The 26,672-nt window shown below is 35.6% G+C and overlaps 3 protein-coding genes across 5 annotated transcripts; 2 read left to right on the forward strand and 1 right to left on the reverse strand.

Moving 5' to 3' along the window:
* The first annotated feature begins 1,978 nt into the window (after positions 1-1,978).
* On the forward strand, positions 1,979-5,953 carry LOC112512056. 2 transcript variants are annotated; one of them, XM_025117851.1, is made up of 6 exons: positions 1,979-2,756; positions 3,131-3,260; positions 3,888-4,185; positions 4,280-4,334; positions 5,601-5,687; positions 5,761-5,953. In XM_025117851.1, the coding sequence occupies exons 1-5, from the start codon at positions 2,625-2,627 to the stop codon at positions 5,673-5,675; spliced, it is 690 nt and encodes a 229-aa protein (XP_024973619.1). In that variant the 5' UTR covers positions 1,979-2,624; the 3' UTR covers positions 5,676-5,687; positions 5,761-5,953. The 2 variants fall into 2 exon arrangements, with proteins under 2 accessions (XP_024973619.1, XP_024973618.1); XM_025117850.1 differs by having other exon boundaries at positions 1,980-2,756; positions 5,601-5,953.
* A 1,043-nt stretch (positions 5,954-6,996) lies between these two features.
* Positions 6,997-11,855, forward strand: LOC112513475 (nudix hydrolase 23, chloroplastic-like). Its single transcript, XM_025119751.1, has 7 exons — positions 6,997-7,372; positions 9,236-9,367; positions 9,685-9,761; positions 10,555-10,690; positions 11,222-11,362; positions 11,443-11,501; positions 11,577-11,855. The coding sequence occupies exons 1-7, from the start codon at positions 7,118-7,120 to the stop codon at positions 11,635-11,637; spliced, it is 861 nt and encodes a 286-aa protein (XP_024975519.1). The 5' UTR covers positions 6,997-7,117; the 3' UTR covers positions 11,638-11,855.
* A 2,824-nt stretch (positions 11,856-14,679) lies between these two features.
* On the reverse strand, positions 14,680-20,424 carry LOC112512410 (protein NCA1). Of its 2 annotated transcripts, XM_025118353.1 has the most exons (9): positions 20,321-20,395; positions 18,358-18,478; positions 18,086-18,318; positions 17,723-17,954; positions 17,181-17,326; positions 16,866-16,953; positions 16,564-16,710; positions 15,353-15,502; positions 14,680-15,116 (listed from the first exon to the last, which is right to left on the reverse strand). In XM_025118353.1, the coding sequence occupies exons 2-9, from the start codon at positions 18,463-18,465 to the stop codon at positions 15,060-15,062; spliced, it is 1,161 nt and encodes a 386-aa protein (XP_024974121.1). In that variant the 5' UTR covers positions 18,466-18,478; positions 20,321-20,395; the 3' UTR covers positions 14,680-15,059. The 2 variants fall into 2 exon arrangements, with proteins under 2 accessions (XP_024974121.1, XP_024974120.1); XM_025118352.1 differs by having other exon boundaries at positions 18,086-18,478; positions 20,321-20,424.
* Between the last annotated feature and the right edge of the window lie 6,248 nt (positions 20,425-26,672).

The following is a 26,672-nucleotide window of genomic DNA, read 5'->3' on the forward strand; positions in this document are numbered from 1 at the left end:
GATGTTTGCCAATGAGACAATCTCTACATACTTCATCAACCTTCTCAAGTGATGGTAGTCCTCGCACCATTTTCTTTGTMTCCAAGRTCTTTAAACCGGTGTAGTTTAGGTGACCATACCGTCGGTGCCACAAGKTTGTGATCTCCTGATTCTTCGTGAGAAAACATTGATCCTTCTCTTCTTTCCTTTCTGCTCCTGCATGCAGCATAAACATTCTTTGCTTGCTCATTGGTGTTTCGATAATCAGCCCCWTAACCGGGTGATAAATCTTACAAGCCCCGTCTTTAATCAATATTGCAAGCCCTCTTTCTTGTAGTTGTCCAAGACTGATCAGGTTGTTCTTTAAGTCTGGAACAAGATAGACATCTGTTAAGATGTGACTTACATCATTCAGCCACAGCCKAACATCTCCTTTTCCAGTAACATCCATCCGATGATTGTCTCCCAGCTTCACACTTGTATTGAACTCATGATCGATACTTAAGAATTTTGCTTGATCACCACACATATGATTCGAACAACCAGAATCAAGGAACCATACATCATTCTTCATGTTTTCTTCCACCTCTGCATAAGCCATCARCAACATCTCTTCGTCCTCCTCGGTGTAGTTGGCTTCTTTGTTCCCKTCTGGGCATTCATAAGAAAAATGCCCAAGYTTGTGGCATCTATAGCACTCCACTGTTGCTTTGCTGTACATAGACCTGCCTCTACCTCTGCCTCTTCCTCTTGGTGACGATCTACCTCGGCCACGCATTCCTCGTCTCTCTTCCGATGAGATCTTTAGAGCCTGCTCTTCATCTCCTTCATTGTCCTTCTTAAATTTCTGTTCATGCACTAGAAGARAGCTTTGTAGTGCATCAACAGACAATTCATYAATGTTTTTGGACTCCTCAATGGAACAAACAACATAGTTCCATTTTTCTGTAAGAGTACGAAGTATCTTTTCAACAATCTTGATATCATTCAAAGATTCTCCACAGCTTCTCATTTCATTGATGATAATCATTACCCTTGTAAAGTAATCTCCGACGGACTCTCCGTTCTTCATCGTCWGAACTTCGAATGATCTCCTAAGTCTGTTCAACTGAGCTCTCTTTACCTTCTCATTTCCCAGGTATCTTTCTTTCATGGAATCCCAGATCTGCTTGCTTGTCTCCCTCTTGGTGAACGTCTTCAGTACGTTCTTATCTATCGCAGCGAATAGATAATTCTTGGCCTTGAGATCTTTCAGCTTCAATTCAGCATTGTTCGTTGGAACCTCAGTTTCAACAACACTCCAGTACTCTTTGGAGCGTAGCAAATTCTCCATTAAGAGACTCCAGTACTCATAGTCCCCATCAAACTTAGGGATGTTTGGCTGGGAAAAACTTGACGCATCTGAAGCCATCTCTCCTTTGCTATGTGAGATCCCTTACTCTCTGTTTCTCTCACTTTCTGTGTTTCTAACTCTCACAGCACTCCTAACCTRGCTCTGATACCAATTGTTAATTAAATTGCAGAGAGCAAGGAAATAACAATTGGGAGGAATGCTACATCTTATTCATCAAAAGTGGGCTCTTAAATAGCCACAGGAAATACAACGACTTGAACTGAAAAAGCTAAAAAACTGGAAATAACAAACTCCTAAGGACTGCCCTATAGACCAGGACTTCATTAAGTAACGTGCATATTATGCACGTGATCAAATAAACCTACAAATTGCTCCATTAGCATGAATTTTGTCAAGAAAGAAAAAGGTTAAAAGAAAAAAATTACAAGTTTTTGAGACCCCACATAGAAATGAAGAACATCAAGTGAACTCGACTTGAAATTATATGAAACACTTAGCCAGATTGTTATGGGTTTATTTTATTGTGATCAGCATTGTAAAGTTGAATTAATCGAGTTATTTAATTGTCGCCTATTTCTTTGTCCAATTTGAGCAGGCTGGAAGTTTCTACAGGAGTTCCTCAAGGGTGAGAAGTTTGTACATAACCTTTTCTTTTCATGGACTTCAGTAGTCATCTGTTTAAGCCTTTCGTGCTGATTGTTTCAGTTCATACATTGTTTTTGTGCAGTTATTTGAGATATTTAGCATGTCAACACTGCACTAAAGTTTTTTCACTTAATATCGTTTGATAGTTAAAGTTTGTTCTTATGTGTTCTATTCGCATGAGCGTGAGATCTGTATTTATAGTTAAAGCTTGCTATCCAACTTCATTAATTGATTACCAATGGTTATCATTTCCCTCATCTCTTTTATTTTTGTTGTAGGCTTCTTTTTTTCATTTTTTTTTGTAAAACTGCCTGGTAGAATGAACATCTTCATTGAATGGATAGATATTTTTTTTATCTAAGTTTATGTGAAATATTTAAAGTTTGTTAAGGTGCAAGATTTCTTTCACTTTGGACAATTTGTCTTGCGACAGTTCGTATTTGCTTTTACAATAATCGATTAGGTGGGTAGTTAGTAGAACTTGCAAAACATAGTTATTGATAATATATTTACCTTGTCGTTTCTGCTTAATGAAAGGAAAATTTCAAATAAGCTACACAAATATTACTTCCATTATCCATAACCTTTGCCATCTATTGACTTTAGCACAAAGCACTTGCTTGTAAATCATAAAATTCTTTCTTTGATGTTGGAATCGATTATTGCTGCTTCCTGGTATTTGCAGAGACCCAATTTCAATTCAAGAAGACAAAGAAAGTTTTATGCTAAACAAGAGTTGCTGAGGAATGCTAATGCCTTCACAGAAAACCTTTTCCAGGTAAATCCCACAATCCCACATATAAGTATCACTGTTTAGTTGGTCTAGCCGTTTTTCTGGGAAAAAGGGGACGGAACCCTTGGAAAACTTTATTCAAAATTTTACACCAACATCGAGTAAAATATGAGCTTCTAGGATGTTTTCGAGAACAACTTCCATCCTTTACAATGTGGTTGGAGCTCTGAATACTTTCCATTTAATTACATTGATCAACATCAAAACACGGCCACAGCGAAGCCTTTCTTACCCACAACTAGATTCTCTTTTGTGCATTTTTATGATGTGAAGATGAATTCCTTAACTTTGTCTTGTATCTGTTACAAAGCTCATGAAACTCTGTTAATATTCTTATGGATGTCTTTCCAAATGTTTAGGGGTGGCGTGATTTTGATGAATTCGACCCATCTTCAAGTCATGGAAGCTCCTCGTTTAAAGGTTTCAATATGTCTGGGGGTTTCAATGGGAACAGAGCTAGCAAGGGGCCTCGGGCTACAGGCCGCAGAAGTAAGTTTTCTTGCACTGTGAGTAGTGATTTAGTAGAAGAAGTGCATATGCTGCTACTATAAAAAGGATAAGAAATTAAGAACCTGATCATCAGAATCAGTAAGAACATTAGTTGTTGATCTTGATATGAGTATTAGATCGGTTTTTCACTAGTATATTAGAGATTACGATTTCAATTAGGCATCATAAAATACACCCTAAAGACAGACAAATAGAATGAGGTGGATCACAATTGCATTTAGGCATCATATAATTATAGGACAAAATGCATCAAAATGTAATGAAGTTTTCCTTGGTTCCTATTTGTACCAAATTTTGACTGGTAACCAGCTGATCTTGTAACATTTGCTGACGTAGATGTCAAAATTCACTTTGCCGTTACCCTTTTGTAAACGAGTATCCACGTCATCAAGTGTTACAAGATCAGCAGGTTTTCGGCCAAAATGGGTGCAAAGTTGTAAGTTTTAGAACTTGGTTAGAACGAGATTTTTTTTCTTTCATTACACTAAATTATACAACATAGCTAAACCAACGGTAGATTTTTTACTGTACCAAGTATTTATTTGATCTGTAGAGCTAAACAAAATATTATGAGTTTTATGTTAAAATATGCTTTCACATCTTCAGAAGGATACCAGTTCCATGAAGATGTTGAAGAAGTAGAAACGATTTTCCGCTCTGCATTTGGTGGAAATGGGTTCTACTTTTGGTCCTTCATAAATGATGAACCACCGAGGAGCTCATCAGGCTTCCATAGTAATCATCGGACCTCACGGAGTTGGAGACACCGGTTGGAAGATGAAGATGAAGATGAAGATGAATTCTCATCTGAGTCAGACAGAGTCGAAACTAATTTAACAAAAGATAGGATGACCCTTGGTTTAAGTGGTTCTGGCCCTTTAAGCCTTGACGATGTTAAAAATGCGTAAGCTTTTTGAGCTTCTCCTTGTTTTTTATAATTATATCGTGAGAATTTAAAACTTTGGTTACTGATCTTTCTGTCATACTCTGGTTTCCAGATACCGAGTATGCGCGCTTAAATGGCATCCAGATCGTCATGAGGGTTCTTCCAAGGTACGATGCATTCTATTTATATCCAAAAAAGGAAACATTTTTGAACCATTTGGCGTCAAGGCGAAGGATCGTGTGAGAAGGATAGATTAAATATAAGCGTAAAAAAGGATCTGGACCCTTGATCACCTTTAATCTCAAACCCACCCATGCGCTTGATACAGGGATTGATCCGGTGCATCTCATCTCGGTGCATCTCATCCTAATGTGCACCCAAGGATGGAGATCCCTTCTTACACTTCTCACCTTAACTCTCCTTCTAAGCGGAACACAACCCGTGGTGTCAAACCTTTTACTCTTCAAATATGAAATTGATATAGATTCTTTACTAACTTATGCTAGGTTCCTTAGGTTAACTATGCGAGTACATTAGATTCTAGTATAATATTCATGATACCATGAAAATGTCGTGTGAAAACACATGGTGTCTCCCACAATCTTTGCCGAAAGGAGCTTGGTTGTGAACCTGCATTTTGGTGCTTAGAAGTTGTGCGTTCACTTAGAAGGTGGGATTATAGGGAAAAAAATTGATTCCTTGAACAAATATTACGCCCGCCTTCCTATAAAATAGTTGACTTTACAAATTCTCTTTGTCTGGTTAAAAATCCCATTTTTATAGCTTATGTTAAGAGAATGAGTTGTCTTGTTGATGCATCTAATCAACAGGGAGCTCCTCCTAAAAATGTGTACACAAGTTCATTCTAAATTGTAAAAGCGGATTTCTTTTGGATCAAGAGTAAGCGGACAAGAGTGTGGTACTTTGTGTGCATAAAAGTCGTACTCTCTTGCAAAACTTTCTTGTAAGTCAGGGGTCTTCAAGGAAACAGCCTATCTAATCTCTACCTTTTGGGGTATAGGAAAGGTCCCTGCTCTGTGTGTGGGACACAGGATCATAATACTTACCCCTTGTGTATATAGAGTCAAATTCATACGAGAATGATACCCTGTTTAATAAAATAAGAAAATGACCGAATCACATGTGATTTTACACTAACATCACATACAAAATCACATGTGATTCATGTGACCTTGCCATGCGACCATAGGGTCGCCCACTCACTTTTTTGGCCGTTAATGTAAAATCACATCTGATTTCGTACGTAATTTGGCCAGCCATTTTCTTATTTTCCTAAATAGGTCCATTCTCGTATGAACCCCCTTGTTCTCTCTCTCTCTCTCTTTATATATGTATATGTATATATATATATATATATATATACTCTTGAAGCGGTGTTGAAACAAAATTAATAAGATGGCGTTGGTGAACAGGCTATTGCTGAGGAGAAATTCAAGGTCTGCAGCGCTGCATATCAATCTTTGTGCGATAAGCTGGCTCTGAATTAAGAAAAACATGCTGTATGATTGATTTAATGTTATTATGTTTGGTTTTTGGATCATCGCTAAATATGAGAGTCGCATAACGTAACATGAGGTTCAGCAGCGGATGATGGTCGTGTCGGTTTTAAGGTCAAAATGTGGTAGCAAGCAGCATTGAAAGGTGGTAGATGCATTAGATTTTGTTATTGTAAGTTATTATTAAGTTGTTTCTGAACCATTAAATGACATGATCTCTTTGCCACAATTAAGACTGGTACATGCAATAAAAAGGATACTATTTATTCGTTTTGGTCGTTTAACATTTGAACTTCGGCCGTGGCCCGTGTTTATTGGATGTAGCAAGTTTATATATAAGAGTCGTTTCCACTAAGAAGGTTAAATATGAAAAGAAAGAGAAAGTTAAAAGAGAGATTCATATTAGAATCATTGAAAAAATCCGAATATTTTTATTTAAAGAAGTATATGTGAATCTACGTTCTAGGATTATTTATATGGGTTAATGTATGCCTCTTCGAATTGATTTTTCAATGATTTTGTATATGAGGTTTCTTCTTATCTTATGATTTTTAGCATTCTTATTTGAAATATATATATATATATATATATATATATATATATATATATGTAGAGGATGTGTGTGTATATATATAGCGAGAAATTTTTTTAGGAAAAATGAAAAACTAAGAAAACCCACTTCATCTGAATGACATGTACATTTGAATTACGATTTTGTAATCCATAACCCTAAACAAAGCAAAAATACATACCATAAAAGTTCTAAACAACACGATTTAAGAGGTGTTTGAGATTGCTTATAAAAACAATTTATTGACTTATTCCGGCGTAATAAACACTTTTAAGTGTTTGGATGAACAACTTATTTGGCATCAATAATAAATAGTTTTTGAAGAAGTTAAACTCTTCTGACTTATAATAAGTTGATAAGTGCTTTTGCAAAAAAACATAAAGTTGTTTCAAATAAGCAATCTCAATCTCAAATAACCCAAATGTCATGTAGCAGACTTGTATGGTTTGATAAACTTTCTTATTTGTATTTTAATAATAGTTTTTAATCAATAATCAAATATTTAAATATTAGTGATAAATTTAAGAAAAATATATCAAATATCAAATAAACTACATAACAAGCAGATAAATTTGGATAAAAAATGTAAGTAAAAAGAGAATTTTGTAACCCAAGATATATTTTTTTTGTTGAAGGAGCAAACCTGTAGATTGTAGCATAGTTCAAGGACCACTTTTGTTGTTGGCTCTTTAAAGTTTGAACATTTTGGATGAAGATGGTTCCAAAACTGGATTTGGGGGAAATTTGCATAAAAAAGGATAAACAAAATCACTACAAGGGATTCAACGCTTCCTCAATTTCCCTTTCCTTCTTCCAAGATTTCGTTAAATTGTATGTGAACAGCTTACAGCTAAGCAGAATAATGCTCAGAAGCATACAATTTCTTGGTTCCTCTTCAGGGTTCTTGTTTCACCGATTAAAACTTCATGGAAGTCAATCTGGGCTCTCTTTTATTTCGATTTCTGCGCCACCGTCTTCAAGAACACCGCTGATAATAACATCAAGCACGGGTCGTTGTTTTCGACAATTTCGAGCATCTTCAATTCGTTCCGAGTCAAACCTAGATGGAACCTCGCCTTCTTCATCTTCAACCTCATCTCCCACTTTTAGATCAACTGTAAGTTTTTCGGAAATTCTTTTGGCATTGTTAAGTCGATTATAAGTTGTTTGATTTTATGAAAATTGCATTTCTTATTGCATATGTAAAGATGAACTCCTGCATTCTAGCAACACACTTTTGGGGGTTGTGTAAGTGGATTGCATGTTTTAAAACTGTTCTTTCTGACGATTTCTTGAATATTGTGGTTCTTATTGCATCATATTTTTATTTGATAATTGTTGATTGATATCTGATCATATTGGGAGTCATCGTATGCATAGACTGGGGGTCTTAATTTATGGTATAAAATCTTGATAAAAGCATAACCAGTTAGGGGTTGTTTACTTATGGCTTAATCAGCTTGATGGTCTGGGCTGCTTATTCGTGCAGCCATACACGAGTGTTTTTTTACGACTTAATTGTCAAGCCATTAAGCCAAAGATGGCTACATGGAATAAGCTAGGATCCCTCACTTGTTACCATTAAGCCACTGCAAACAAACTAATACCATAAATGCCATATAAAGTATTCAATCCTCTCTCTTTTGTCTTCCTCAAACCTATCGGTCTCCCGCCCCTCAGGGACAGACAAAACTTAACCCATACAGGACTTGATGGAAAAGAAAGTAAACTCCCTAGGTTTGATGCCATCTTTTGAATTTCTAAAAAAAGTCAAGCTACTGGATTATATGAAGTGTAGGAAAGATGTATTCAATTATGGCACTTTGTCCGGGTAGGTCACCCCCAAAGGATTCTTGAAAGAAGTCACCTGTTTAACGATCGAGTTCAAATTGCTCGATTGTAGCTAACCCCTGGTCAAGCTTTACTTAAAGCATCCAGATTGTCAATTAGGTCCCTAGGTTTGACATTTATATTTTCATTCTCCTTAGAGTTGAAAGCCGGGGGTCTTGACTGAAACTACTGCTCTATTCTTTGGGGTAGAAATTAGGTCTGCATACATCCCAACCTCCCCATACCCGTTTGGTTATTAGAGTTGAAATAATTATTTGTTTTATACTAGTTAAAATGTAGAACATACAATCAGTTTATAACATCCCGCTCATGACGGTCTACAATCATCCGATAATAAACTTTTCAATCAAATAATCAAACCCCTTTAATGGAAGCTTGTTGCAATCTCACCTAACTAAACCTTGTAAACACTCTTTGAACAAACAATATCTGGCAGGACAAATAAAGAATGAGCTACAAGCGGCTTGTACATGTTTCTTAAAAGCGTCTGTCCACCTTGGAACTTGAAGCAAACCAAACCAAACGAGCCCAGTGTATCCCACTTCGAAGTCAGAAGTAGCACACTTATGGGGGGTGAGATGTACGCAGGCCTTTCATCTACCCCAACTACTTAAGAGATTATGATATTTGAACCAACTTTTGGTTGATATCTCCAAAACAGTCTAAAATCCACGAATAGTACCATCAAGTTTAGAGAAAGCTCAAGTGTGAAAACCATCTAAAATTTTAAAAATGGTGTAATGTTTTGGTGATTGCGCCGCAACATTTCAACCATTGTAACCAAAGTTGCTAGTTTGACCAGAAACTCACATATTAAGCTACAAATTTTCATCATGTATGATCTCCACTTGACTACCAAACTCTTTGATCATCTTCCTTAATTTGAATTTTGACTAAACTCACTAAAATTAGTTTAACATTATTACACAGTTCAACGAGGGTTAGGTGTTCAACTAAACAATGAACAATTGTGCCTCCACCTCTTTCAAACATTTGTGTCAAATTGACTGAAAATAACTGTTTAAGAATAAAGGGTTTATGAGCGTATTGACGTGTGGGTATATATCAATCACCCAAATTTTTTATCTATACTCTTTGCCACTTATTTGTAAAACGTAGCACTGTGCAGGGCAGTACTCGTAAGATCAATTTCTGTCAATTGTGTGGTGGCCCAACAAAGCATGAAATACCCTATGGGGAGGAGAAAGAAAGAGCTATTTGCACCCTTTGTGGAAGAATTGCATACGAGAATCCGAAAATGGTATACACAAACTATGTTCTGTTTTTTGTTACACCCTCCGTCCCAATATAAACACAATAATTTCTCTTACGGGTGTTCCATGTTAATTTCAACTTATCCGTTTTTGGGCAAAATTTCAAGCCAAAGTTACTTCCTTACTATTACTAATCATTAAGTGGACCAAGGCTCTCTGACTTTATTAGGGAAGCCTTTCTATGTGACTATAGCTCTTTGCTTGCATTTTGCAATAAAGCTGTTTCCATAACTTGAACGTTTGACCATGGTGCTTTCTTTTTCACTCTATACTTCATCTAAATCTTAAAAGTGGTGCTTTTCAGGTTGTAGGTTGCTTAATTGAGCACGATAACAAAATCTTGCTATGCAAGCGGAAAATCCAACCATCTTATGGTCTTTGGTACGTATTTCTTATGAATGTGAACATGTATAATGCTTGATTGATTTACAAAACATTCCAAAAGGGTATGTTCGCAAGTGATCTATGAATATATATATATATATATATATATATATATATGTGGGTGTGTGTGTACATGTATATAATGCTTATGGAAGTGGTCTTCCATACACTATGTGGGGTTGACCCACAACGTGCTTATGTGTTGTAGGCTCTTCTAGAAGCAATACTCAACACGAGATACCCCTTAGACTACTTCTACATACGCACATGTTGGTGTATGTAGCGATGGAAATTGGGCGGGTATGGGAGGGGGGGAGGGTAATGCATCCCCCGACCCCGACTAATCCCCTATGGCTTTGGGGTACCTGTTTAGTAAAAGACAATAGAAAACATTGTATTTTAAAATAAGAATTACAATGAAACACCACTAAGTTACTTACCAATATTGAAAATCAAATGTGTATAATAAAATTATACATATATATAGATACACACACACATATAACAAAATAAAAGTTCAATTGGGGTCAGAGTAGCGGCGGGTAGCATCATCCCCGACCCTAGCCCTGCTTCAGGTATGAAAATAAACCCTCATCCTCACCTCGTTAACCACCAAAGTGGGGAATCCTGCGTTAGGGTCGGATATCCACGAGTAAATTTCTCATCTCTAGGCGTACGTGTCAAAAACTATTTTCTCTTTGGATATGCAAGAATACGATATTTGAGGTATTCAAACACTTTGAGTTCAGCCAATGCGCCCAAGATACCTAATATATGAACCTTTTTTCAGGACACTTCCAGCTGGTTACATGGAGATTGGTGAGTCGGCTACAGAGGGCGCCATGAGGGAGACATGGGAAGAAGCCGGAGCTAAAGTTCAAGTGCTTTCCCCTTTTGCTCAGTTAGACATCCCTCTTATAGGCCAGGTGAGACAAACAATGCCTTAAACATCATATTTAACTTTTTTAACCGTCACTTTTCATTACAAACTAACTTTTGTTCTTGCAAAAATGCCAAAAAAAATCACACCTTGCAAGAACGAGCAATTCGGACAAACCGAGAGAATACATATTTTTTCTACCATTTTGCAAAAAGGGTATGACCCCACCCTCTAGAGCACCCCCACTTTACTGGTCCCATGTCCATCACGGGGGCGGTAAATTGCATGTCGCAGGGGCAGGTGGGTGGTGCCTGGAGTCGAACCCCAGACCCACCACTCACCCTGCAAGTGCAGAATGCCGACCTTCTTACCTGCTATGCTAAAGCCGGAGCGCAATTTGGTTACATTCTTGTACCATTGTACTTGGTACTTGGCCAAGGTTTGTTTATTCTCGTAGCTTATGACGATAGTTTGCATTCACAAAAACGGCAATTTCCAAAATTGTTTATTCTTTTATGGTTCAAAGATTCATTCATTCCTTAATATCTTATTCACTATACTCGCCTTTTTGGGGCAGACTTACATAATATTCTTGGCGAAGATGACGACACCACACTTTTCGCCTGGTCCTGAATCATCAGAATGCCGACTTTTTGCACTTGACGATATCCCTTTTGATTCACTTTCCTTTTCATCAATGCTCGTTACGTTAAATTTGGTATGTACGTCTTCTTGTTGCCATTTTTCGTGTCCTGTTTTCGCTTGGTAAGTTATGCGTTCTTTTTTCGGTTTCTGCAGTACATAGAGGACATTAAGGTTGGAAAACCGAAGTTTCACTATGGCATCATCAACAAGAGGTATTTTGATCTTTGTGTACGGTAGATATATTTTGAAAGAGTGTTTTAGTTATTTTTATGGTCTTTTTGACCCAGGCCTGGCACGAGTCCTTCGGAAATTCGTGCGTATACTCTAGACTATCATCTGCGGACTTGACGAATGGGACAGGAGGATCGAGACGGTCAAGATTTTCGTTTTCACAAAATGTGACATGGGTTTTCGGTCTCTGATGATATGCCCAATAGATGTGAAGCTATATTTTTCGAACTTGTGTTGTTGGTTGTTGTCGTTTTGATCGATCATCGACACATGGGTTATGCTCTAGGGCTTTTCGACACAAGTCGCAGAAAATCTTTTAGAAATGTTTAAACTCTTGTTATCATTTTTGTTACAGACAAACTATTATTCTTGTGAAAAAAAAAAGAAAAGAAAAGGTTAAATATAACCCTATCTTTTGTTAAGGGTAAAAGTGTCATTTGTAATAGAACAATCCTTCAACGCTCCCCTTCTGCTGAGTCTAAGAGGTGACAATGCATAATTCTTTCGTCATTAAAACTTTACGCCAAAGAAACAAAACCTAGTGGGAGAAATAAAAAAAAATAGACGAAGGAAAGGGTACGAGGCACTAGTAAACAATTCTTTTAGTTTACCATCGTACATCAATCAAAAGGTTTAGAATACAAGAAGATGTATAAATTGTTGTCTCATTAAAACCTTACATCAAAAAACAAAACCTGGTGGGAAAAATAAAACTTTGGACGAAGAAAAAAGCACAATCCATCTATTGTACGTGTTTAGTAGACACCTCCAAGGGAGTTTAGAAAGTCTTTGCAAATTTTTTTTCCACATGTTTCTAAAATTTTGCATTTGGCAGTGATTTGGTAAACAAATCTGTCACATTCTTCTAAGATCTTACTTGATTCACTTGAATCTTGAGGAGAGTTTTGTAACACCCGTATTTTTATAAATATTTGGGTATTTTAGAAATGCATGAATTATTATCGGATTCGGTATCAATTTTGGGAAATTGTCGTTGAAGCTTGTTTATTTAATCTCGGGTTAGTTCGGTCAAAATGAGATTAAAAATGGTGAGATCTGAGCTTTTAGGAGGTCCGAGCGACTTCTAGCGCAGCCTAAGTTGCGGGAAAGGTCGCCTAAGCCACTGTAATGTGGCACATGCTATACGAGTCAATGAAACGCATGATCAGTGGGCCAAACAACCAACCGGCCGGCCTAGGCGGTGTGTAAAGGCGCCCACGGCTAAGGTCATGTATGAAGCAGGAAGCATAGGCCGGGCGACTTGGGGACTTATGGCCGACCATCGCCATCTGAACCACCGTCCACTACCACCAATTTGAACAACCGCCTACCACCATTTATCTGAACCACCGCTGATCTGAACCACCGTCGACCACTACCGATATGAACCACCGCCGGTCACTGCCAATCTGAACCACCGCCGATCACCACCATGGACCACCACCAATCTGAACCACTGTCGACCATCGCCATCTAAACCACCATGAACCACTATCGATCTGAACCACTGCCAACTACTACTGTTCTAAACCACCGCCAACCATCATCGATCTGAACAACCACCGATCTGATCCATCGTCGATCTGAACCACTGCCAACTACTACTGATCTAAACCACCACCGACCATCATCGATCTGAACAACCACCGATCTAATCCATCGTCGATCTGAACCACCGTCGATCTGAACCATATCCAACCAACGCCACCTGAAGTACTACGGACCACCATTGATCTGAACCACTCCCGACCACCAAAGACTACCACCGATCTGAATCACCGTCGGACCCCGCCGACCGCCAACGATTTGAATAACCACCGATCTGAACTACCGCCGCCACCGCCAATCTGAACCACCATCCATCTGAACTACCACTGACCACCTCCATCTGAACCACCACGGACCACCATCGATTTGAACCACCGAGAACCACCATCGATCTGAACCACCGAGAACCACCGAGAACCACCACCGATCTGAACCACCATGGACCACCACCGATCTGAATCACTGCCGATCACTGTTGATTTAGTAACATCGTTTGGCTTATGGTTATATTTGGGTGGTGTATTTTATATTTTTTTACATATTAAATAATTATTTTATTAAAGTATTTATAATTTTAAAAAAAATTAAAATTCTCAAAAAGGACATTTTGATTATTTATCAATATTTCATTCTAATTCCAAAATTACATTCTGTGAACCAAACAGACAGATTCCAATTTCTTAACAGATTCTATTCCAATGTCTGCCAACCAAGCAGGTGGTCAAACCTGACAACATTTCATTTCAATTTCTTCAAAGTCAAATTCTTTTAACAGAATTCATTTCATCCAAAAACATTTTATGAACCAAACACCATCTAATAGTCTAATTACGGTTGCACCCCTTAATTAACATACTATTTTTTTTTTTCACTTTTCAGGTGCACCCCTTGAAATTTTCAAAACGATACAGTTGCACTTTTCAAAACGATACGACTGCATCTTTCACGAACCTAATTTTTTTACCTAATATGATGGCACATGCCACTGCAACCATCAAGCCAGGTCCGTCCATACCTAAATGGCTAAATCCATTCAATTTCAACTGTTAAAACAAACTAGGGCCAAAATATTGCACCATCACTTTATTAATTCATGTCATGTTAAAGGCTTAAAAAGATTAAACTTAGGGGCGTTTACCCAGACGCTTATCACATAAGTACTTACTAGGTAAGATTCTAATCCATCAAAATGGTATCGTATGCAATAATTTTTCCGATAAACACTAACCGCGTAAGAATTGTCACCCTCACTTACCAATCTTACCCTAAAAAAAAACATAAGACAAGTTAGGATTTCTTTTATCTCGAAACTACCAGTTAAAGATGTAGGAGGCAAGAGCTGGACCAGTTAACCGGTTTATCATCTCTACTTTCGGGTAAAATATATAAAATTTGGTTTGGTTTAACTAATATTGGATCTTTTAACCAAACGGACCAGTTAACCGGTTTACCACCTCTACTTTCGGTAGGATATATACTGTTTGGTTTGTTCAACCAAATATCAGACAACTTGTCTTATCCTGTTCAGTCCAATCTGCATGCCAAATAAGACTCCGAACCCTATTAAAGGTAGGATTGGTGATGTGGTAGTTGATATGGAACCCCAAAGTCTGATAACCAACACATTACATTACAACTTGTCTCATTATACTTAACAAGTTTGAAGATTCACTTGACAAATGCAACCCCAAAGTCTGATAACCAACACATTACATTACATAAACATTATGTATATAATTCTTGAATCTAAAAGATCATGAACACAGCAATACCTCCATCACTTATTTACACGGTAAAAACATATGAGCGCGAGCTCCGGTACACAACCACAACACTTGGCTTCAGTGCATTTTATAGAAAACGGAAAACCAGGCCTTGATATATATTATTATTCTCGACCAATATACGACTTAGCTCCTTATGATGAACTCACCAAGCCCTTCATTCCGAGGAGATGTGGAAAACGGGGCAAATCGTTCCCCATTTGAATTTCAGTCGGATTGCTTCTTGGAGAGTTGATTTTTGAGGAAATCTAGCACCGAAAGCCGCTGCATTTAAGAAAAGAACGAGATTAAACACACACTAAAGGTCCAGTGTCCAAATCACTATGAGATGTAAAGGGTTGTATTTGATTTTTTTAGGTCAAATGGGTTCATTTTACCTTCAGAAGTCCGGTTCTAGGGAAAAATGGTGCGACATTATTTTGGGACGGAGGAAATATGAGTTCTCATTTCCAATCATTAATACTGTATGTGATTGTTGATTCTAAAAGAGGGTTTCTTACCCGCTGTTCCAGTGCATTTTCTTCCGACTTTATTTCCAAAGATTCCAATAAATTTATGGCTTCTTGAAATCCTTCAGTTGCTGTATCCTCGGCATCAAGATTTCTATCGACATCAGCAACTTTTGCAAGAGATACAGCCACATCTAAAACCTGGAAACAACAAACGGAATCTGATTATGCATAAGCTACATTAAACCATTGTATAATAGTGTTACAGATCGATTGCCCATATCAAAAAAATTGTGATCAGAACATATTACACAACTGAGACACGGTTTCGTCCATTTATTGGGATATTCACTTGCAATATGTAAGCACGCTCCACATAGGCTCGCTTATTTTTTGAGCTTGTTGAAAAAACCTCGTTTAAGCTAGCTTTTTGAAAAGCTCCTTCAATAAGTTTCAGAGACTTTTTTTCACTTTTTGTCAATTATGCCCCTCATATTTTAAGTAAACAACCCAAAAACCCTATCTAGGAACTTTTCAAAAAGCTCCAGGGGTTATGCCCCTTATATTTTACATAAACGACCAAAAAACCCTATGTAAGAGCTCTTCAAAAAGCTCCATGGGTTTTTTTTTCCATTTATACCCCTTATGTTTCACATAACTAACCAAAAAACCCCATCTTTATATGTAACTTTACATTACCAAAAGTGACTAGTTTAAGTTTATTAGCTACCTTATTGGCCAACAACGAGCTTTTCAGCTACCAGCTATCTTATAGTTTGCCAAACATAGCCTAAGAATATCTAGACCACTTGTATACACCATGGCATTTGTACTATTATAATGTTACGACTCAAAAGATCAAGGGCAATTCTGACCTAAATAAATAGATTTGGTTGTTTGCAGATGTCAACATCCCTTCTAAAAAGGACAGGTCTCAACATATCCTGTAGTTGGTTGTTACTTTTTGTTATTATTTTTCCCTTATATTCTGCATTGTAAGAGTTTGGGTATCATCATGAATAGAATTACCTTCCTCCCTTATTCTCTATATTTCTCTGTTCTTTTCTACTCTGAGTTCTCGTGGATCATTCATTCTCTGACCCACCTGATTTAGAGTTGCAATCATCCGTTGGGTAACCAACATAGTCTAAGAATATCCAGATCACTTGTATCCACCATGGCATTTGTACTATTATAAGAAGTCAAACATGATTGTATATTGGCTGTATTATTTCATATCTAATGGACAAAAAAGTTTCCACCTGAGACGGAGCTTTAGATGAATCCTTGATAGCATTGCGACGAACATCTAGAGCCCGAAAGTAATGATCCCTTGCCGCTTGTAAGTCCCCTTCATAATATTTAAGATCACCAATTTTATTCAAGGAAACCGAAAGTGTATGTGTGACCTGCAAATATTCCACTGTAATTTAGAAGGCGTTCCAATCTAAAGTTTATCCGTCATAACGACTAAATGATGCAAAAGGATTCGCACATGGTTCGACTAAAAACATTTAAGCTTATCACAACTTATAAAGATACAAATATTAGATTATATTTATACCTCTAAATCCTCCGTCTGTACTTTCGAGAGAAAATTGACACTCTCGTCAAAATAAGCAACTGCAGAACTACCATCTCCCATCGCCCGACTGCACAATAACATTAGCATCGTTACTTTGAGGAAGTCGGATTTATATTAAGGTGTGTTTGTTATTTACATCAAAATCATTCACACCATGACACCTAATCACAAGTTTTTTTTCATTATTTACGAAACCCATGCTAGGTAAGCCGTAAACTTCACCAAGATCTCATACGTCACAAAAAGAAATAATGATTGACGGCTATGGAAGTCCATAGCACACATAATACGTACCAGCAATCACCGAGCATACCCAGTACAGCACCTAACTGTGAGCATAACTCGGATGTGTTCCCCGCTACTTCCAGCTGTTCTCGTATGTCTTGTGCACATAAACTTAGTCTTGATTTGGCACTTTCTACATTATTAGCACGAAATGCCTGCATGTGATGCAGAACAATTAGGTAGACCGGTCAAGGAGAAAAATGTCAATCGACATAAACTAAAAAACCAAACAAACCCAGTATGTCCCACCTGGAGGTGGGGTCTGGGAAGGGTGGGATGTAAGCAGAGATGACCTCTACCCTGAAGAGTAGAGCGGTTGTTTTTTGTGAAAACCCCCGGCTTGTGCAAAGTGTGCAAGAAGAAATGACAAAGCTTGCCCGATAAAACTTGTCCTTCAGTTTTAGCAGGACCTTCTTGTGAATAACACAAACTAAATCCTCCAAATTTAATCTAATTTAAAGTAAAAAAAAAAAAACATCATCTGAATGAAAACATGGGGAAAACATACTTTTCATCCTAACAAGATGCTGAATATGGTAACTACAACTTACTCTCATAGCTTGTTGTACCAAGAAAGCACCTCTTTCCAAGGAGACATCTTCGTATATCACTGTTTTCTTCTCTCCGACTACTTGCTTCTCGTCTGTATCAACTGGAGACCGCTTAATCCTAGCATGACCATCAATAAAGCGATCAACTACGCTTTGAAGATTTGCATCAGCTTCCGTCTTCTCAATGTCAGCACCACATAGAGGACAATCGTTGAAACGTCCTATGCATGCTCTGAAATTACACAAAAAAAAAAAAAAAGAACAGCCAACACCCTCAATTTAGAGTACTGAAGGAGGACAAGAATATAAAGTGATATACATATGCATGATATCAATAGAAAATTTCGTTTCTGGTATATTTACTTGCAAAACACGTGAGTACAAGGAACACATCTGCTAGATTCAAAGAGTAGAGCGTGGCATATCAAGCAACTGAAGGGGCCCAGCTTGAAAGTCTGAGAATCATATCCAAAGGGGCATTTTGGAGAGATGACACCAGAGTCCCCAGAATCCTGCTTAACCTTACTCACCGGGCATCCCTCCTGCTTATTTTGGATTTCTTTACTCATCGGGCATCCCTGCTGCTTATTTTGGATTTCTTTACTCATTGGGCATCCCTGCTGCTTATTTTGGATTTCTTTACTCATTGGGCATCCTTGCTGTTTATTTTGGATTTCACTAGACTTTTTTGAAGATACATCATCAGGCCGAGAAGCTTTGACAAAAGGGCAAACAGGTGTCATCTTGGTCAAAACTCTGTAAAAACAAAAATGAGAAAACTTTCCTAAAATTCCTTGTAGAGCTTTAAAACCATGCATACATTTATAAGCTATAGAATTACACACATGCATCTTAATTGGAATCATAATTTCCCACTACTGAAAGGAAGTGGATAATGTAATATATATAACAATTGAGTTGCAGTACCAGAAAATGTGAATGCCAAGATAATTTTCCTTTTGACGTCAACAATAGAATTTGAGTGTTGAAAAATACAAATTGATAGTTCTGCAAGCGTTTTTTGAGCTGTATTACCCTCCCCCCCTCCAAAAAAAAAAGAAACAACACCCCCCCCCCCCCCAGTTCAGTGATTTTAGTGTTATCAATCCATTTTGGTGCAACTATGATTTACTTGAGATCGATTAGTCGATAAGGCAAACATAATGCGAGTTAGGAGGTGCGGAGTGCACCCTCACAAATGTTGCCTCTATCACCTTAGATCGCTATAAGACAGGGATCAAGGGGGTTGCGCCTCCTTGCGGGGTCCAAGGGGAAGCACCCTGAAACCTCTACGAATTTAATGAAGAGGATTACTTAGAAAATTTAAGTTTTAGGTGGAATCAGTTCTGAAATTTAAATGAAAATTGCCCAAGTATGAATAAGAAGCATTTGGACTCGGAGCTTCTGAGCCTTCTCCTTAGCTTCTTAGTTTTAACCCAGAGCTTCCGAGTCCTTCTGAGCAGGTGCTTTTGAGTAGGTTGTATGTCACTTAATCTTATCCGTAAGCGGCTGTAACTGTTGTGCAGTTACATGTTAGCCACCTAACCTCCCGTAACGTCGTCTCTTACAAATACATAAACAGTTGATCTGGTGAATATGAATACACGAGTTTGTGCCTTAAAGCATGCAAGAATTTCCTAGATTGTCAGTGTAACCTAAGGCATTGGTAAGACCGAAATATAGTATTTGGAAAGTGATTTCCATACACAATCCAAGCAATTATCCAAGTGATTACAACCAGTCAACCACAAAACCTAGATTCCCCAACCCCCCCCCCCCCAAAAAAAAAAAAACCTAATCTTTACCTCATATAACCTCCCTAGCAAACAAAACCATCTCCATCGACTTCTAAACAGATTCAATTAGTGACATATCGTTTCCATCTTACAACTAATTTTGTTTAAGCTGCAATGCCTCAGAAAGACTGAAGATAAACACAAGTNGTATTTGGAAAGTGATTTCCATACACAATCCAAGCAATTATCCAAGTGATTACAACCAGTCAACCACAAAACCTAGATTCCCCAACCCCCCCCCCCCAAAAAAAAAAGAAAAAAAAATCTTCAACTTCTGTAACTAACCTTTTATCAAACAGAAATTGGTAAATAATCTAAACAGATTCAATTAGTGACATATCGTTTCCATCTTACAACTAATTTTGTTTAAGCTGCAATGCCTCAGAAAGACTGAAGATAAACACAAGTACAAAAAGAAACATGTATCGTAGAAAACAGGCACAATGATATGAACTATATCACTAAAGAACTTCATTGATCCTAAATCCAGAGCACCCCTAATTGGCCATACCAAAATAAAAAACCCGAAAAGTCCTAGCTTAGCAAGAATGTGATCTCTCCTAACATGACTCCTCCGATCAAAACGCAAGGTGTGTGAATTGAATCTGAGCTGAATTTGCAGAAAATTTACAAAAAATAGAAAGATTAATCAAGATACTAGGCCAACAATTTAGGGGTTTTGAAGCTGAACCTGAAAATCCGAATTGCACGAATTTAAATGAGATTGGTTTTGATTCAATCAAATTAGATCAGATAAAATAACAGATAGAATCAAAAGGTTGATGGAAGATTGAGATTTAACCTGAAGGGGTGAAAGGATTTCAATCTTTGATGATATGAAGAACAGGAAAATTGCCTTTTCGTCAAGTTATTGATGGTGATACCGCGAGGCTGAGTGAAGCTTGTCGACGATTTCGGATATGAAGATAAGTGAGAGGTAAATACGACAACGTTTCATAATCATTAAAGAGAAACTTCAAAAATAGTCCCTAAACTACCAATTTTAACATTTCAGTCCTTATTGTAATGCATTTCAATTTCACATTCTAAGGTAATGTCATCTTTCTCATCTATCAAGGTGGTGTTTGTTTATTAAGCAGTTCTAAACTTTGAAGTCTTCTTTTCAATTCTTAGGGGGTGTTTGGGATCGCTTATTTGAAACAACTTATTCTTTTCTACATAAGCACTTGTCAACTTATTATAAGTCAGAAGAGTTTAATTTCTTCAAAAACTCCTTATTACTAGTTTTTGGCACCGATATAAGTTGTTTATCCAAATACTTAAAAGTGCTTATTACCGGTATCACATCGAAATAAGTCAATAAGTTATTTTTATAAGCAATCTCAAACACCCCTTATTGACATAAGGTGGTACTAAAGCTTGAAAGTCGAACCAATAAGCTTATTTGTTTTTGTAAACTGATAGATAATTAAATATGTGTAATAAACAGGAAATACGAAAACACAATGACTAAAGAAGGAAAAGTATAACCCTTTCGACTTTAGCTTGAACAAACTATCAATACCAATATGCTTGTAGTGAAAAGGCATCCAAATGTGCAATCATATACATCAATTAAACTTTGGTTAAACAAACTACCTACGCTAATGTTCGCAAAAATGCATTTATAAACAACCAAAAAAAGTTGGAAATTTCTTGAGCTGAAAAATAACATAAAAGAAGTCAGAAAAGCAAAAAGATCATGAAAAACACAGTTGAGATATAAAATGAATACATAGGACCAACTACCATGTTTTGGTCGTTAATTAATGGCCTAACCTCGATGAAGATACCATAACATCCATGTTTTGTTGACCCGTACGAGTTGTATTAGGTGAGTTTTGGGTAGTCTCTTATGGTGAATGGTAAAGATGATGTTAAAGTGTCTTGATTTTATGCTTAGAAGGTCAATTAGAATGAGAATAACGTTGGTGTTATTAAAAAAATCAAATGGAATGGAATTCTATTGTTTTGGTTGTAAAATTCGAAGTTGTGAATTGCAGCTTGCTTGTAAAATTCGTATAAAATCATTTGTTAGTCCAAATTAGATGTATAATATATAATTAGAAAGCTTGAAGTGTCTACTACATCTTTGTAGTTTACACCAAGACCATATTTAAGTAATATGCATTATTAAACAGTACTTTATGCATAAAAAGTGATTTTTAACAGTTTTTGTCAAATGCTTTATAATATAGTATAAATATAGATTTTATTATAACTTAATTTAAGTTTAATAATGAAATAATTTATTTTTGGTTTAATATTATAAATTTTATAAAAATAATAATTAATTATTCTATTAGAATTTAATGATTATCCTAGTTATATTTTAGGTTTTTGATATATAAAATGAGATGTTTATCCTGTATTTGATTATGTTTATTTGCAGTTAGTTACACGAATTCAGATATAGAGCTTTAATAAGTTGTACTTACGGACAATCTACTTGCAATTTTGAGTTTTAAGTAATATGTATTAATATATTTATCTACACATATAAAATATTTTATTAGAAAAAATAAAATGATTGAAATACCCCTCAATTAATTGGACTTAACGAAAAAAGTTAACAGTCGTTACAAGGAGGGGGAAAAATCGTTGCAAAGATGCCAAACGCGAGGGACACATCTGTTAAAATAAAGTTGGAGAACGGAAACCGTTGAAATTAACAAACGTTATGGATCAAAAGTGAACTTTACTCTTTATATCTATACTATATTATAAAGCATTTGATTAAAACTATTAAAAACAATTTTTTATGCATAAAATACTGTTTATTGATGTATATTACTTAAAATTCAAGATTACAAGTAGGATATGCATGCGTACATCTTACGAAAGCTTCATGTTTGAATTCATGTAATTAACTGCGGATAAACATAATTAAATACATGATAAAATCATTTTAAATATAAAAAATCTAAAATATAATTAAGATAATCATTAAGTTCTAACAGAATATTTAATCATTATCTTTATAAAAAATTATATTATTAAACCAAAAATAAATTATTTCGTTATTAAACTTAAATTAAATCATAATAAGAAAATAAATTAAAGAAATTACAAAAAATGAGAATTTTTAAATAGTTGATTTGATATTAACATTAATATATATTTTTCCAATTCTTATGATATTTTCAAATTTATATTTTATTCAAAAATAAAATAATTATTATTTTCTTAAAAACACATAAAATCATATTATAACATCGACAGAAACAAATAATAAAATAGAACATTAAAATCGAGATGTGTCTCGCTGTATTACACGAATACTCTTCTAGTTTTTATTTAATGTTTAAGTTTATTTAGCTTATTATAGTTTTTCTTGTTTAATATTCAATCTCATTTTACATTTACTTGTTATCTAAATTCCCTTATTTAATTTTTGCATTGTTTTTAAACTTAATTTTATTGCTTTCATAGGTTAGAAACGATAATTAAAGAGTGATACTCTTTGAATAGATCTTTACAGCTATCTTAGATTAATTTTATCGTATTCTTTAAGGTTTCCTTTATTACTTTATCTTCTTTTCATTTGGGTAATCGTCACGTTGAATTGATGTTGTGGTATTCATCAGTTGTTTTTATAACAAATATTAGATTTTGGTTGACAGGTTTTTCACCTAACAGAAGCTGGTGTTTAATGAATTGATTTTTAGAAAATGTTTAGTTCATTTGAAGGGTTTTGATTCAAACGGTTCTTACATAAGATCAAATTGGTCAATGACTACGATCTTAACATAAAAATAGTTGAGAGTGTATATTAAAGAATAATATTCGTTTTAATCTTGATGTTTCTTTCTAGCGTACGCATATTGCGAAAATAAATCAGTCTTGGTTTAGGAAAAAAAAAATTCCATATCAAAAGAAGGTTAAAGTAGTTTTGCATTACAAATCCTCACCATTACCGAAAATTTGAAGTTGACATTACTCGGTGCTTGTTGGTATGTATTTTGTTTCATTTTGTTCGATCTTAGTTGTTTTATGTTTTTCTTATTCTTTTTTTTACTTATTTTTCTTCTAATTATCTTAATAAATCAAAGTCACTGATTGATTTCTCGTAGCTAGGCCATAGTCTAGGAGTATGTGCTTAATCCATCGATCTGAATCACTGCCGATCACCACTATCTGAACCATCATGGACCACCACTGATCTGAACCACTGTCGACCATCGCCATATGAACCACTACGAACCACCATATATTTGAACCACCGCCAACTACTATCTATCTGAATCACCGTTTGCCACCGTCGATCTGAACCACATTCGACCACCGCCACCTGAAGCACCACCAATCTGAACCACTGCCGACCACCGACGACTACCACAGATCTGAATCACCGCCGACCACCAACGATTTGAACAACCACCGATCTGGACCACCGCCGCCACCACCAATTTGAACCACCGTCCATCTGAACCACCGTCGACCACGTTGATTTAATAACGTTATTTGACTTATGGTTATATTTGGGTTGTGTATTTTATATTGTTTTACACATTAAATAATTATTTTATTAAAGTATTTTTAATTTTAACACAATTAAAATTTCCAAAAAGGGCATTTTGGTCATTTACCAATATTCCATTCCAATTCCAAAGCTATATTCTGTGAACCAAGCAGACAGATTCCGTTCCAATGTCTGTCAACCAAACATGTGGTCAAACCTGATAACATTCCATTCCAATTCCTTCAAAATCAAATTGTTTTAACATATTTCATTTCATCCAAAAACATTCTGCAAACAAAATACCACCTTACTATATAGTAAATAAGAGACATTTTTCAAAAAAACAGAAAACACCTAAACAAATTTAAGAATTTCATGATGTAGTGCATGAAACTCATGAAAGAATACAAGCTCTAGTTTAACATCTTGGGCCTCGAACAAAGGTGCAATTAAAGATTATTGTTTGATGAATCATCTAAATCTCTCTATCTTTATATACTTAAATCAATATCTTGTTAAAATTAATTTTTATCTTACTGTCTTTAAACCATACACTCGGGCAGTGACAGATCCAAGATTTTTGTTCAGCGGGGTCACCTTTAAGGTAGATTAAAGACCCGCAAAATCGTCTGATGTGTTTTTAACCTAATTACCACGTTTTCGAGGGAATTTTAAAGTTTTTTGGTTGATTTCGAGAGATTTTTTTAGTGTTTTTGTCGATTTCGAATAACTTTTTTGGTTTTTTTGATTGATTTCGATAGATTTTTTTCGTTAGAGTAACAGTTTCGATTGGGGTTGTGGGCCCGTGGAAAAATGTAATGGAGGAAGTGAAAGGTAAATCATGCATGTAAAACCTAAATTTTAACCTATAACTTGTTTTAAAATTTTTGACTGGGCTCCCTTCCCCCCTCCTTTTTAACATTGCATCCGCCCTTGCACTCGGGTTTAAGATCTTAGGGCCTCGAAGAGAGGCGCGATGCAAGAAAGATTATTGCTTAACGGGTGATTTGATCAGCATCCTTTTGTGCTTGAAATCATCGTCTCAATAAAACTGGAAAAAAAACACCTATTTTACCGTCTTCAGACCGTACGTTGATGCTTGGTTGGACAAGAATAATCTTAAGAAAACGCAAACTTTATGTTGCAACTTACATGAGGTACACATTGTACTTAATTTAAAGTTCTTTTATTAACCTGGATATCCAACCCACTATATGAGTCGACTAATCCCAGGACGACCACATGCTTTGCTTGTAGCCACCTGTTTTTACGAAAAAGACTCGCACGTTTATATCATTACAACAAATTAATCGTATTTACACATTTAAAAGTCTGTATAATTTAGAAGTATATGTTTTGCACTGTGTGGGAAAATTTGCTGTGGCAAATTGCTTGTTAATTTTTACACTTTTAACTGTGGTGAAATATGCTATTATTCACATTTTGAAATGTCAAGGAATTGATTACATCTTCATGTATTTGCTATTATTCTTGTACACATTAAACTTTTTTTATAATACTTACAAAGTGTGATAAGTTGTATTATTTGTATGTGGTTTAATCATTTGAGAACCTCATATATTATGATAAATATGAGAATTATTATCGTAAGATATTGTTTCACATGTTCTTTTGCCATCTAAGGCTACAATTTAATATATTGGTTAACATATATTTGTTCACAGTTTGTTTCATTTGTATTCAATTTATGATGTGAAACTTTTTAATTATATTTTTTTTGTTTCACAAACACATAGAAAATGTTCATATTGTAAAACAAATCATGTATCAAACAAATATATGTTAATCAATACACTAAATTCAAGATGTGGATGGAAAAATAATCATGTAAAATAGTACATGATGCACAAGTTCTCAAGGTTATCACAATTTTATGGGTTTTCGTCCCCTTATGTTTATGTAATTATTAGTTATAAGTGTGAACTTTTTTTTTTTTGCATATATATACATTTTTATGCCATAATTTAGATGAACATGACAACTAGTGCTGCATAAAGGTTGAGTTGACCGGGTTGAATACATTTGAATTACACAATCAAATGTTTGCGATTTGAAAATTTTCAACTCAAACCAACCCAAGCAAAACTACAATCCAATCCAACTCAAACCTTGCTGGTTGGATTGGGTTGGTCGGCTTGAAATTTTGGTGTATCATTTTACAATCTAACTAAACATTTTTGTTTAAACGAAGTTAAATCAAAATGAGAAAATACAAAAAGGCTAACAAAGCAAAAGTTGAAAGCTCATGCAAATAAGAACAAAATTACAATTAAAGTTGTAATATAATTTTAAATAAATATATATATATATATATATATAGAGAGAGAGAGAGAGAGAGAGAGAGAGAGAGAGAGAGAAGTTGAGACGTACATTTCACATGGGTGATGAAATGAATGTGACGTCCCTGATGGAGAAAGAAGTAATAGTCAAAGAGAATAAAAAAAGTGAAAATAAGAGGAATTAAAATATCAATTTATCTCTTATTTATTCAGACTCTATTAAATGAGAAGAGAGACTCTGAAAAAAAAAAAAAAATAAACAGTATGAATAATAAAATGTCTAAACGAATCATATATAAGTTGTAGTTAAGAGATGAAAATGAAAAAACAAACAAAAACCTAAATGTATAATCTATACTATATTATAAAGCATTTGACTAAAACTCTTAAAA

Source organism: Cynara cardunculus, assembly GCF_001531365.2.
Source record: "Cynara cardunculus var. scolymus isolate 2C chromosome LG 5, CcrdV1, whole genome shotgun sequence".
Classification (NCBI taxonomy): domain Eukaryota; kingdom Viridiplantae; phylum Streptophyta; class Magnoliopsida; order Asterales; family Asteraceae; genus Cynara; species Cynara cardunculus.